This window comes from Elgaria multicarinata, chromosome 15 (assembly GCF_023053635.1).
Source record: "Elgaria multicarinata webbii isolate HBS135686 ecotype San Diego chromosome 15, rElgMul1.1.pri, whole genome shotgun sequence".
Classification (NCBI taxonomy): domain Eukaryota; kingdom Metazoa; phylum Chordata; class Lepidosauria; order Squamata; family Anguidae; genus Elgaria; species Elgaria multicarinata.
The window spans coordinates 24,210,635-24,223,414 of NC_086185.1; the positions used below are offsets into that span (position 1 = coordinate 24,210,635).

The 12,780-nt window shown below is 47.5% G+C and overlaps 1 protein-coding gene across 1 annotated transcript in view; it reads left to right on the forward strand.

Moving 5' to 3' along the window:
• The first annotated feature begins 316 nt into the window (after positions 1-316).
• Positions 317-12,780, forward strand: part of LOC134409362 (androgen receptor-like) — a 102,716-nt gene continuing 90,252 nt past the window's right edge. The window contains exon 1 of the mRNA XM_063142075.1: positions 317-1,491. Within this exon, the coding sequence (XP_062998145.1) occupies positions 317-1,491 (1,175 nt within the window). The remainder of the gene's footprint in view (positions 1,492-12,780) is intronic.

Below are 12,780 nucleotides of genomic sequence, written 5' to 3' on the forward strand. Positions count from 1 at the left end.
TCTGCAGGGCTCGGAAAAGGCCGCCGTGTGGGCTCGCGCCGGGTGTCCGGTGAGCGGAACAGCCGCGCCTCGCCTCGCTCCCCCGCGCTGCTTTCTGTGGCACCCCTGGTTGCTCCCCTCTCCGCCCCGGATGCAGGGAATCTCAGCGCTCGGGCGCTGAACAGCTGGCTTCGCCGCGGCATCACACGCTTCCATCAGGCCGGCCTGTAGCCCGCCCTCCACGCACACCCCTCGCCCGCCCCCGGCCACCTGCTGCAGCTTGCCAGCGCCTTGCAGGCGCGCCGACGGCCCTTCGCCGCACGCGCCTTCGGAAAGGATGGCCCGATCCCGCGACCGCTCCAGCGAGGACCTGGAGGCGCGCGTGGGGCTCGGTCGGATCTCCGCCCGCCCGCCCGGCCAGCCTTTCCGAGGAGCGTTCCAAAGCCTCTTCCACAGCATCCGGGAGGCGGGCCAGAGCCCCGCGGCCGGCGGATCGCGAGGGGAGGCTGGGGCTAGCCCCCAGGCAGCCGGAGCAGGCTTCTCGTCCTTCGCCCCGGGCCAGCCCGGCGTCCGCCTGCGAGGGTCCGGCTTGCGGCCGCCTTCCTACCTGTCCCTGGACGAGCAGTCCCAGGCCAGCAAAGGGCTGCAGCCCGACGAGCGGGGGCCTCACGCGGCGGCCGCGTCCTCCTCCCTGCCGCTGCTGGACCGCGCTTTCCAAAGCTGCCCCGGGGACTTCAAAGACAGCCTGGGCGAGAGCAGCCTTGGGCAGGCGCCGGCAAGCGGAGCGCGCCCCGGCGCGGCTCCTGCTGCAGCCCGGCCGGCCGGGGAGGGCAACTTGGGCGAGAGCGGCCAGGAGCTGTGCAGAGCCGTGTCTGCCTCCCTGGGCCTGGCGTGGGAAGCGCTCGACGCCCCTGGCCGCAGCGAGCGGGCCACCACCCGCGACGACTGCATGTTCGCCCGGCCCGGCGCGCACGCTCGGGCCCTTACGCTGGGCGGCAGCACGGTTGTCGAAGCCGAGCCGGAGAGCGGCGGGGGCGCGCTGTCCATTACCGTGCCCGGCCACCTGAGCCTCTACAAGGACTCGCCCGAGACGGACGAGCCGTCGGCAGCCGCCTTCCGGAGCCGCGACTGCTACGACTTCCAGCCGGCGCTCCGCATCAAGCGGGAGAGCACGGCGGCGTGGGAGGCGGCGGTTGGCGGTTGGGGCGCGCCGCGCCGACGCGCCGCAGAAATGCCCGCCTTGGCATCCCGCTACCGCGGCTCCCCCGGCCCGGGCTGGCATCCCTCCTTGGCCGAGAAACGGCAGATTGACGGGCCGGGCGCCGAGAGCACCTCTTTCCGCTACGGCAGAAGCCAAGGGCCGGCCGGCCCGGAAGGAAGCGACCTGTCGTCCGAGGCGCGGTACCCGGGAGGCGTGGTGGACAAGAGATCTTTCGCGCCTGGCCCCGGCTGCATCAGGGCGGAGCTCAGCCCTTGGATGGAGGTCTGCGCGGGGGCCTACGGAAACATGAGGTAAGGGGCCAGGACCTTCCGCACCCCCTAACCCCAGTGCTGCCACGCTCTTATCTTAGAGCTTCATCCCACTACCTGCTTCCCTGGATTATCCCCGCAGCGCTAAACTTTCCCCGTTGTTGTTTTTGCTACTGGGCTACAGCCATCCTTTGCATACCAGGAAGTGAGTTTAAGGGAGGAAATGTAGAAAAGCAACGGATGACCCAATTCAATTCAAATTTGGAATGCTTAAAGCTCTCCCTAATATCTATGAATGTGCCAATTTTGGTGTCTTAACCTTTAAAGCATAAGCAGAGGTAAGCATTTCTTTTAAAACCTGCTCCTGCGCCCCAGCGGCGGCTCGGAAGATACGCTCAGAAAGCAAGGGCTAAATAGAGTGAATCATTTTGCTTTATTGCACACTTAAGGCAGGATGCATGGGAGTACTTCACAATCAAAGCAGATTATAAGGTGGAAAACTTCCGAGTCCTTTGCATGCAATTCACAGTGATTGCACAGTATAACGCAGGTGTGGTAAAGCTCTTACTCACAGCTCACTTAATGTCACGGGTGGTGTGTGTGTTGGGGAGGTGTAACAAGCAGCTGGATCAATCCTTTTCAGGCTGACGTTACTTAGGGTCACCGGTTGGAGGGTGAATTGGATGACCTCTTGAGATCCCTTCCTCCCCCAACTCCCTTGGGTGTTGTTACTTATCTTTTACGGAGTCTGAATAGAGAGAATTCATAGCCCATTGCAACCTGCAAGCCAGTCCTGGGAAACGTCTACACAGGCGCTTTACCCCCAGGGTAGCGTTGGAGTGGCGGCAGGTGAGTTACATGACACAGCGCCACTCCAAAAAGATCCAGGGGCAAAGCCCCAAAGCTCTACGCTAAAAGAGTTGGGGGACTTACCCCAACTTTTTTAGCTCGGAGACAGGCTCTGCGCCTCTGTAAGAAAGGGAAATTAAAAAGGGAAGGGGGCAGATGGGCCAGAGCGAGCTCAGAGAATGCCCTATTCCGCCCCACTCCCCAGTGCTTCCGGCAGTGGCAGCTGCCCCCATGCTGCCCCATTCCTCTTTCCCCAGCTGCCGCTGCTGGGAGCACCAGAGAGGGTGGAGGAACAGGGCAGCCGGCTCTGCTACCTGAGCTCGCTCTGGCTGCCCCGTTCCTCTTCCCCTGTCCCCGGTTTTGTTTTGTTTTTAGATGCATAGGATCACATCTCCCCTCCTTCCCCCAGCCCTCCTCTATAACAGGGCTATCAGAGCAAGCCGGGGCGCAGCTGCATTGACACTTCTTCCCAGCGTCTGTATGGGCAGGAGCGCAGTTGCAAGTTTACAGCCACTGCTGCGCCCGCCCACCCGGGGCATCTCGGAGCATCTGTGCCCCCTCCTCTCTGGTAAATGGGGTTTTTTTTAAAATGGGAAAAATTTTATTTATTTATTTATTACATTTTTATACTGCCCAATAGCCGAAGCTCTCTGGGCGGTTCACAAAAATTAAAACCATGAAGAGCATAAAAACAACCAACAAATTTAAAACACAAATACAAAATACAATATAAAAAGCACAACCAAAATAAAACCACACAGCAAAAATTAATATAAGTTAAAATATGAGATTAAAACACAAAGTTTAAATTTAAGTTAAATTAGGTGTTAAAATACTGAGAAAATAAAAAGGTCTTCAGCTGGCGATGGAAAGAAAACAATGTAGGTGCCAAGCGAACCTCTCTGGGGAGATCGTTCCACAATGGGGTGCCACAGCAGAGAAAGCCCTCCTCCTGGTTGCCACCTGCCTCACTTCCTTTGGCAGGGGCTCACGGAGAAGGGCCCCTGTGGATGACCTTAAGGTCCGGGCAGGCATATATGGGAGGAGGCGTTCCTTCAAATAACCTGACCCCAAACCGTTTAGGGCTTTGAATGTTAATATCAGCACTTTGTGTTTTGGGTGTTTTTTTTAGCTGTAAATGCAAAAGATTGCATTTATAGCTAACTGGGGAGAAGGAGGGGAGATGCAATCCTTCGCATCTAAAGATTAAAAACCAAAAACAAACCGGGGTCAGGTGGATAAATCCCTTCCAAGAAACCCTTTGTAAGGAACGCAAGAGTTTATCACTTCCTGAGTATCCCATGCCTGTTCTGCTGAAGTAAAGCTGGTTTAATTTATTCAGGCAATAAACCTTCCATACTAGCAGTAAATTCTCTTATCAACATTTTAATTTTATTTATTTATTTGCAAGGTATGATGAGCAACAGTTAAAAGCAAGGTATGTCTAAATCATTGGTGGCTTACCCGATTTTGGATTTGTTCATTTAAGCTGGCTTGTTAAAAAAAATAATGAAGCGAGTTTGGGATTGCGTCCAGTCTTTGAGACATATAATTATAAATTTTGATTTTTGCACGCCACTAAAGGTGAAGTATTAGGAGTAGTTTATTCACATGGATTGGAGTGTTACTGGGTTCTATGATTCTAAAATATATTAGATGGGAGGAAATCACAGAACAACAGAACATTTCTAGAGAATGTATGTGCTTAGGATCATATTCTAAAATGACTTAAAAGACTGGTAATTAGATTGGTAATCCACCTGATTCAAAGGCTGTAGAAATAATAATAATAATAATAATAATAATAATAATAATAATAATAATAGCCAAATTGAGCCAAGACAATAACAAAAGAAGAGTGGGAATGTCCCAAACCCTAGAAACCTAAAATTGCACAGATATGTTGCAGTGATAACATTAAAACGTAGAACCTTTATCAATCCTTGCAAAAACTTGCAAATATATTTCGTTATTATAATAACATGTTACACTCTGCGTGTACCAAACTCAGGCAAGTGTACGCAAACTAGAAGTGGTAGACATCCCAGTGATGTACAGACACCTACAGCTGAGTCTGACATTGCTTTTTTGCCTCTCTGTATCTTTATAATCCTTGTTGGGAAGCAGGGAGAATATTACACTTGAAGATGACAGGAGGCTCCACAATGTTTCAGCAGCTAAATGTATAGCTGACACACAAACTAACAAACAGTGTGCACCTATGTGTGTGTGTGTGTGTAGTTCATATTTGACTGTTCTCAATTCAAATGCTCGAGCTGTGTGCTGTTTTCTCCTGGCTTTCACCTAAATGCAACGCAGTGATGAAGGTAGGAAGTCTTGCCAGCCTCCCCCTTATCTTGTGGCCCATGCTTCGGCCTGCTGCCCCTATTTGTCTAATAGGGCACAATTTGCAATACTTAAACTAAGTGGTATTCGTCTGGTGCCAACAAATTTGAACGGAAAATACCTTAGGGGCTAAACGCGAGTTGTCGTCGCCTCCTAAAAAAATGGGAATTGTAACCGAGGTTTCGGCTTAGTATGCATTTAAATGCATCTTAAGATTTATATATTTTGTTAGCCAATTCATATACATATTGATTGCAAGAACCAATACTGTGCTAGATGAGATACAAAGTGAACATAGATTAGGATAGGAGAATTACCTGCATGATGTTTGAACTAAAGTCTTTCAGTCACTTTCCAGAAAGTCAGTTTGACTTAGATTGGGCTTTTATGGAGTAGGTTTCTAGATACCTAAAGTATTTAAGTTGCCTGTGGAGTGTCACACCTGCATGCATTATATTAATATCACAATTCCTACAGAAAGTGTCCTACATTGCTGAGAGCTAGATACGTAGAAATTTGATAAACTATTGTCGAGAACCAAACTATTGCCTACCCAGTGTTGTTTAAGGTACATTGTAAGTGATTGACTATCCTATCCTTTCTTTTTTCGTTTTATCTTGGGCCTTGTAATGTATGTTATGATGATTGATCGATTGGCTATGCCTTCTATCAGTTGCTCCTGTTTTGAGGTTTTGTAGATGTGTCTCATCATTCTTGTAGCACTTGGCCATGGCTTTCGGCCAAAGCGCTGGTGCTGAAGCTACTCCCAAAACAAGTCTGTTATAACGATATAGCCCTTTATGTGTGTTTATGGTGAGATAGACCTTAGAATCTTCCTCCATTTCTATTTGTAAATAAGCCTTTGCTAGGTCTATTTTACTGAAACATTGTCCCCTAGCTAGATTAGCAAAAATGTCCTCAATCCTGAGCAATGGATATTGTTCCGCTTGCAATACTGGATTAATGGTAACCACAGATTTTGTCAGTTCCAGTCTTTTTAGCTATGGGAACCACAGGTGTAGCCCATGAGCTCCAATCCACTTTTGAAAGAATTCCTTTGGCTTCCATGCAATCCAGCTCAGATTCCACCCTTTTGCGTATGGCATATGGAACTGTGTGGGTCCTGTGAAACTTGGGTGTGGCATTCTCCTGTAACACCGTTTTGCCTTTGATGTGTCTTAGTGTGCCAGTGCCAACTTTGAACACAGTCTCTGCAGCATCCAATACCTTTTCCAGCCTACCCTCAGTTGACTCCGATATGGGGAGTGTGGCATGCATCCTGTTAATGTCACTCCAATCTAGCTGCAGCTTCCTCAGCCAATCACAGCCCCAGAGTGCTGGTCCGCCTGTTTTCATGACATATAAGTCCAATACCACTTCCTGGTAATTATATCACACAGGTTCCATTTCAATGGGAATAATCTTTTCTCCAGTATAAGTTATCAGTTGTATTTTTGCAGGTCTTAATTTAGCATGTTTAAAATGCTGCTCAAATTCATGCTGTGGTATAACTGATACAGCAGAATCAGTGTCCAGCTGCATTGATATTACTTTGCCATTCACTTTTGGTGTGAGCCATATTGCTTGTCTTGCTCCAGCCTTTACATTATAAATTTCCAGGCTATCTAGCCCTATTTCACCTTCATTATCGGGTTCTTCATCTATAGCATGCACCTCTGTACATTTTTTTACGTGATGTTTGGTTGTTATCTTTATCTCTGTCATTAGCAATTGGTTGACTTTTCTCTGAATGACAGGTTCTTTGAACATGTCCTATCTTATTGCATTTTCTGCATGTTCCATCCCTAAATCTGCATTGGGCTGGTGTGTGTGAACCTCTGCCACAACGATAGCACAGTTCATCTGTACCTGCTACCATCTGTTTGTATGTTATTGCAAGCTTATTCACATTTGCTTTCATTTCTGATTGAAACTCTATTGCATCTTTAGCAGCAGTTTCCATTGATATAGCAATTTCAATTGCTCTCTTATATGTAAAATCTGCCTCTGTAAAGAGTCTTTTCTGATTGCCTTCCTTCAGAATTCCACAGACCAGTCTGTCTCTCAAGGCATCATTCAGCCCCTCGCCAAATTGGCAATGCTCAGCTAACCTTTTAAGTTCAGCTACATATTCTGTGATTGACTCTCCGTCCTGCTGGTTTTGTTTATGGAATCTGAAGCGCTCTGCTATGGTTTCGGTGCCACATGGTCCTGCATTATTTTTTACTAATTCTGCAAAGCGGAATTGGGAGGGTTTTTGTGGAACAGTTAAACTTCTCAGTGTATGCTTTGCCTCCCATGACGCTCAGTAACACTGGCACTTGGGTTTTAGCCGCTAACTCGTTTACTTCAAAATACTGTTCCAGTCTCTCTGTATATGCTGTCCAATCATCTGTTGTGCTTTCAAACATCTCCATGTTTCCAATACAGGTAGCCATCTTGCTGTGCCCTTTCCCCCCATTTTTTTTCTTTTTTAGCTCACTACGACCATTATTATTATTATTATTATTATTATTATTTATTTATATAGCACCATCAATGTACATGGTGCTGTACAGAGTAAAACAGTAAATAGCAAGGCCCTGCCGCATAGGCTTACAATCTAATAAAATCATAGTAAAACAATAAGGAGGGGAAGAGAATGCCAACAGGCACAGGGTAGGGTAAGCAGGCACAGGGTAGGGTAAAACTAACAGTATAAAGTCCGCACAACATCAAGTTTTAAAAGCTTTAGGAAAAAGAAAAGTTTTTAGTTGAGCTTTAAAAGCTGCGATTGAACTTGTAGTTCTCAAATGTTCTGGAAGAGCGTTCCAGGCGTAAGGGGCAGCAGAAGAAAATGGACGAAGCCGAGCAAGGGAAGTAGAGGCCCTTGGGCAGGCGAGAAACATGGCATCAGAGGAGCGAAGAGCACGAGCGGGGCAATAGTGTGAGATGAGAGAGGAGAGATAGGCCGGCTCAGTGTTTAGTTGTTTGTTTGCAACACTGCTCTCTCTTGAGATGAAGCCAGGCCTGAGGGCTTTCAAGCTTTATCCTCATCGCCACTGTTGTGTCATTATTTATTTGTAGATAAGGACCAGGAGTCAGGCTTGGAGCTTCGATTATACTTCTTCATTAGGAAGTTTCTGGAACCCAGCTGACAAAACAGTAAAAGGGGCTTGCCTGGAAACTGCTTGCTGGCAGCCCCGAACAATCAAAACAGCAACTGATAGTAGGCACAGCCAATCAATCAATCAATCAATCAATCATCATAACAAATACATGACAGGCCTAATCTAGTTCTCTGTGGAATTTAATAGAAAACCTCCCATTGACGTCAGTGGACCAGGGTTAGCTGTTTCCATTTTATGTCCTTACTTTCTGCTGCAGTATTAGAGTACGGTGCTCCAAATTGTTGAATACCCTTTATTTATTACGTGTTGTTTCCAGTAGTCCATTCGTATCAAAATGGAACAGCAGTTCTGCCTTGTGTGTGCTGTGGTCTAATGGGTTGCTTTCGGTGCAGCGTGTACCTCACATTGTGATTCATAGCAAAGCTCTTTTTGCTTTCACTGGAACTGGATTACAGTTTCATTTTACCAGATGGTGTAATGTCTCCCCTACCGTAATCACAGTGAGGCTTGGCTACTCCAGCAGAGGCCTGTAGTCAGAACTTTGATGGTGCATGTGGCATGCTATGTCGATACGATCTACCAAAAGACCTAAATGCAAGTAGCCTAATATGTTCAAAGTTATTTATTAGATAATTTCAATAACGATTAGTTGCCAGATGCTCTAGCAATGATCAGTCATCCTCTCCTTAATACTGGGAGCCAGGAGCAGGTTTATTTCTTGCTGAGCAATTTGGTAGAATACCGCCTGCCTGTTTTTCCTTAAAGGGCTATAGACTTACGTTAGGGTGTGGTCCAGTGGAAGTTCCAGTGCTTACAAGATGTGGGACGGACTGATCCAAGCGTTTTGTCCACATCATCAGTCTGCAACATTTGGAACTGATCCCAGGAGGCATGACCAGGTGGGGCACTGGACCCCTCCCCAGGCTCTGCGATAACTGTGGCATCAAGTTCGGAGTGAATACAAGCAACTTTCTCCTCGAAGTGCCTAGTGAATTTGTTACAGCAGATGACCGCGGGGTCCAATCCTGGTTTCTTTAAACCTGAGCCTGGTCCCAAGAGGCTCTTAACCACTCTGAATAGTTCTGCTGGGCGACATATTGAGGATAAGATAATGGAGGCAAAGTAAGATTTTTTTTTTTGCCGTCCTCACTGCTGCATCATAGGCACACCAAAGAGTTTTTGCTGATCTTCGATTATCTTCACTTGGAGATCGGCACCATCTGCACTCTAGCTGTCGTCCAGCCTGTCCACAGATCTTCTGTAAACCAAGGGGAGTTATGGGCTTCACAGCACCAGAGTGTGCACTCGGGAGCGGTTGTATCAATGGCCTTTCCTACCTCACCATTCCAGAGTGAGACCAAGGCCTTGTCCGAATCGCCAGCCCTATCAGCCGGGAAATCTCCCAGCGCATTCAGGAATCCTTCGGATTCCATATGTCTCCAGGGGTGGACCATCTTAATCAGTCCCCCACCCCTACAGGGAGGATCTGCTATTAGCAAGCCAAATTTTGCAAGGAAAAGATCTATACATGTCAACGGGATTATTGAGAGCCCCCCAAAACCAGATCATCCCCCATCTGACCGACAGTAAAAACCAGATCTAGGATATGTCCTGCCCACATGTTTTCAGGCCAGTGATGTGCTGAGATAGCCCCAAGTTTGTCATGGTAGCCATGAAGTCCCAAGCAGGCCCTGTCAGGATAGTCTCAGCATGGATATTGAAGTCCCCCCCAAACTGCAGTCCTAGGGTTCTCCAACACCACCTCCGAGACCACCTCAGCCAGCTCAGACAGGGAGATTGCTGGGCAGCGGGGTGGGCGGTGCACCAGCAGCATACCTGTTTTGTCTCTTTGGCCCAGCACAAGGTACAAACCCTCAAACCTGGTGCTAGAATGGATGGGTTTTCTTGTGAGAAAGATGGAAACCTTATGGATGATGGCAACTCCCCTCCGCCCACCCCAGCCCTCCAGTCTAGGCTGGTGCTGCACCGAGTACCCAGGTGGACAGAGCTGAGACAGATCCACTCTGCCCAGCTCATCCACCCAGGTCTCAGTAATGCCAGGTCAGCCCTTTAATCCATCTGCCCAGCAACAGCAATGTGTGACTCTGAAGTAACCTCACATGATTGTGACTCATCCCCATTGTTTGTATGCTAATATAAAGAATTACTTTTAGATTGTTCGGGGCCAGACCCTGCAGGGCCTTAGCTTGCTGGTTTTCTGGTCTTTCTCGAGAAATAAAAGTTGGGTTGCATCCGCCGAAGGTCTGCGAGTCTGATTCCACCCTGAAGGATAAAATTGGCACAGTCCTCCAGGGGAATGAACCTCTTTCTGCCATTTAGGCAACAATGGATAGTGATTGTTTTGTTGTGGACTGACCTGGCATTCAAAAACAGCACCAGCATATCAGAGGGTAGACAACCTGGATCTTGAGATATGGGGCAAGGATCGAAAGTTCGGACTGATTTCAAGTATCTCTCCACCTTTCCCTTACCTGGAGGAGAGAGAGGCAAGAGATAGGGAAAAAAAAGCTAACTTCAAGCATTGATCATAGTGAAAGCCATGCTTTGTTTTGAGGAAGGAAAGAGAAAAATTATGGATTTGTTTAATGGCTCCCCCCCCCCTTTTAAAAAGAGCTCCTTGTATTTCTCCATGCAAGAAAAGTGATTTAGTACATTTTTATAATTTTTTCGCCTGCTCATCAAAAACTCAAGGAAGTTATCCTCATCTCTAAGCTAGATCTCAAGGCAAATTTAGAGAGATTGTCATTTAAGGTAATTCTGGTGTGTTTGCTTTGTGGATTGGGAAGTTGGCTTTTTTTGGTAGATGAACTACTAGAAGAAGCTTCATGATTATGTCTTTCTTGGGACTGAGAACAGCAGACTGTGCAGCATTCTGATCGACTGGGTTTGGACTTGTAGCAAAAGGAAATCAGAATTCATTAGCATCTTGAGATGGCTTTGTTTTGTTTTTACTACAGAGAAGGTGTATGATGATGATGATGATGATGATGATGATGATGTATATAGCACAATCAGTGTACATGGTGCTGTACATAGTAAAACAATAAAATAGTAAGACCCTGCCGCATAGGCTTACATTCTAATAAAATCATAAAACAATAAGAAAGGGAAGGGAATGCACCAAACAGTCACAGGGGAGAGTAAAATGAACAATATAAAAGTAAGGTCAAAACCAAGTTCTAAAAGCTTTAGAAAAGAGAAAAGTTTGACTTCTTTATAATCTACTCCAAATTTTCCCCAGGGCTGGATGTCAGACTAGTTCCCAGCTTCCTCCTTTTTGCCCTTTTTGAAGATAGGGACAACATTAGCCCTCTTCTTTTTATTGAACTTTGTGTCCAGCATCAGTGGATGGCTCCAGCCTCAGCAGATGCTCTAAGCAGCAGTTCTACAACTTGCCACATGGTGCAGCTGCCTGCACACTGGACTTTACGATTCCTAGTTTTAGTCCCTGTAGTTCCTGATGGAGTGGAAGGGTGTGAAATCTGCCTATTTAGCTGGTGAAGGAGTACTGGTGATAGGAGATAAGGGGAGGGAGCAAAAGGAAGGCGAAGGTAGAAAGAAGAGTGAAAGTGGAGGTAGTGTGGCAGGAGTGGGAGCAGGGAGACAAAAGAGCCGAGAGAGCTAACAGTGCTGAAGGTGTGGAGGAGCAGCATGAGAGTCTGGGAGCAGGGGAACGAGAAAGAAGGGCACTGCCAGGAGGCTTCAAGGTTCATCACATTGAAATAGCTGGCAGCCAGGGGCATCAGCAGACGATGTTGCCCCCTGCTGCAGGATTTTGCCATCTTGGGGAATTCCTGGACACTTTGAAGCAGCCTTTGGGGCCTAGGAGTCCTCTTCTTGGAGTCACTTCACCTGTAAAAGGGACTTTATTTCTCAGTGCTGTGAATTTAGGGAAATCTGGATGTCGACTGATATCTTTGCGATGGATGTTACAGGGTTTCAGGTCCCACTTGCCCCACAGACAATCGCAGGGGAAACATGTTTGCCGTTGAAGGTCTGCCATTAAAGCCTTCCTCTCAAAGGGTTTCTCCTTATTTTAAAACAACCTGCTTCTCCCCTTTTGAAATGTTTCACTGGCAGCCATAGTCCTACATCAGGGATGCTGATAAAGTTTGGTTGAGCTCTAGTCTTGCTGAGGGGTCAACTCTCGATTCCTGGGTCATCTCCCTCCTCTGGGCAGTTTTAAACTTGGCTGGGAATGGTTTCCTGCCCATATCTTTACTTTTTAAGGAAAATATCTAATTACTGAATGACAAGCTTTGAAAACGTGGCCTTGTTAACACGAGAGGCATCTCAGTGTACCCTTACAGCCAGATGCCTCGTTGATGGTCCACCCCAGTCCATCAGTGTGGCCCACCTGAATGGGTTGAGCCATGAATAGGTTTAGGTGAGTTGGCTCCTTTGGACATGATCAGCCTGGAATAAATTTGGCAATAGATGCCACTGTGCAAGGCAAGTGGTATGTCACTTTCTCCAAAATAGTGTAAAACTCCCTTTTGTGCTTTGGGATATACGAAATCAGAATAGCTAGTTCTGGGGTGAAATGGCCCTAAATTGTTCATCATCCGTTTTCCACAACCCCACAGTCACCTCTGCATATCCTATTCCCTCCATCCTGTTCTCATGGTTTATCTGCTTTGGGAGAATGAGAATTTCACTTGCACTTTCTGCCTCCTTAGGGAGGGTGTGGTGTTAAAGGCTTGTGAGCCTTAACTCCCAATTTCCCTGCTTTTTGGAGCTTGGTTGAACGCACAGCCTGAATGCATCTGCTGCTGTATTTCATTTTCCTCTCTGTGTGTGTGTGTGTGTGCGTGTGTGTGTGTGTGTGTTGGTGGGCTGCCTATGTTACTGAAGCATGCTCTGTACACAAGCACACACAATTGTGAGGACAAAGCAGCACACAAGAACATACGATAAGACGGCATTATAAAGTCTTTTTCAAAATGAAATGCGGCAGCAGACGCATTCAGGCTGTGCGTGACAGGGGGCGAGGTGGTGATGGTGG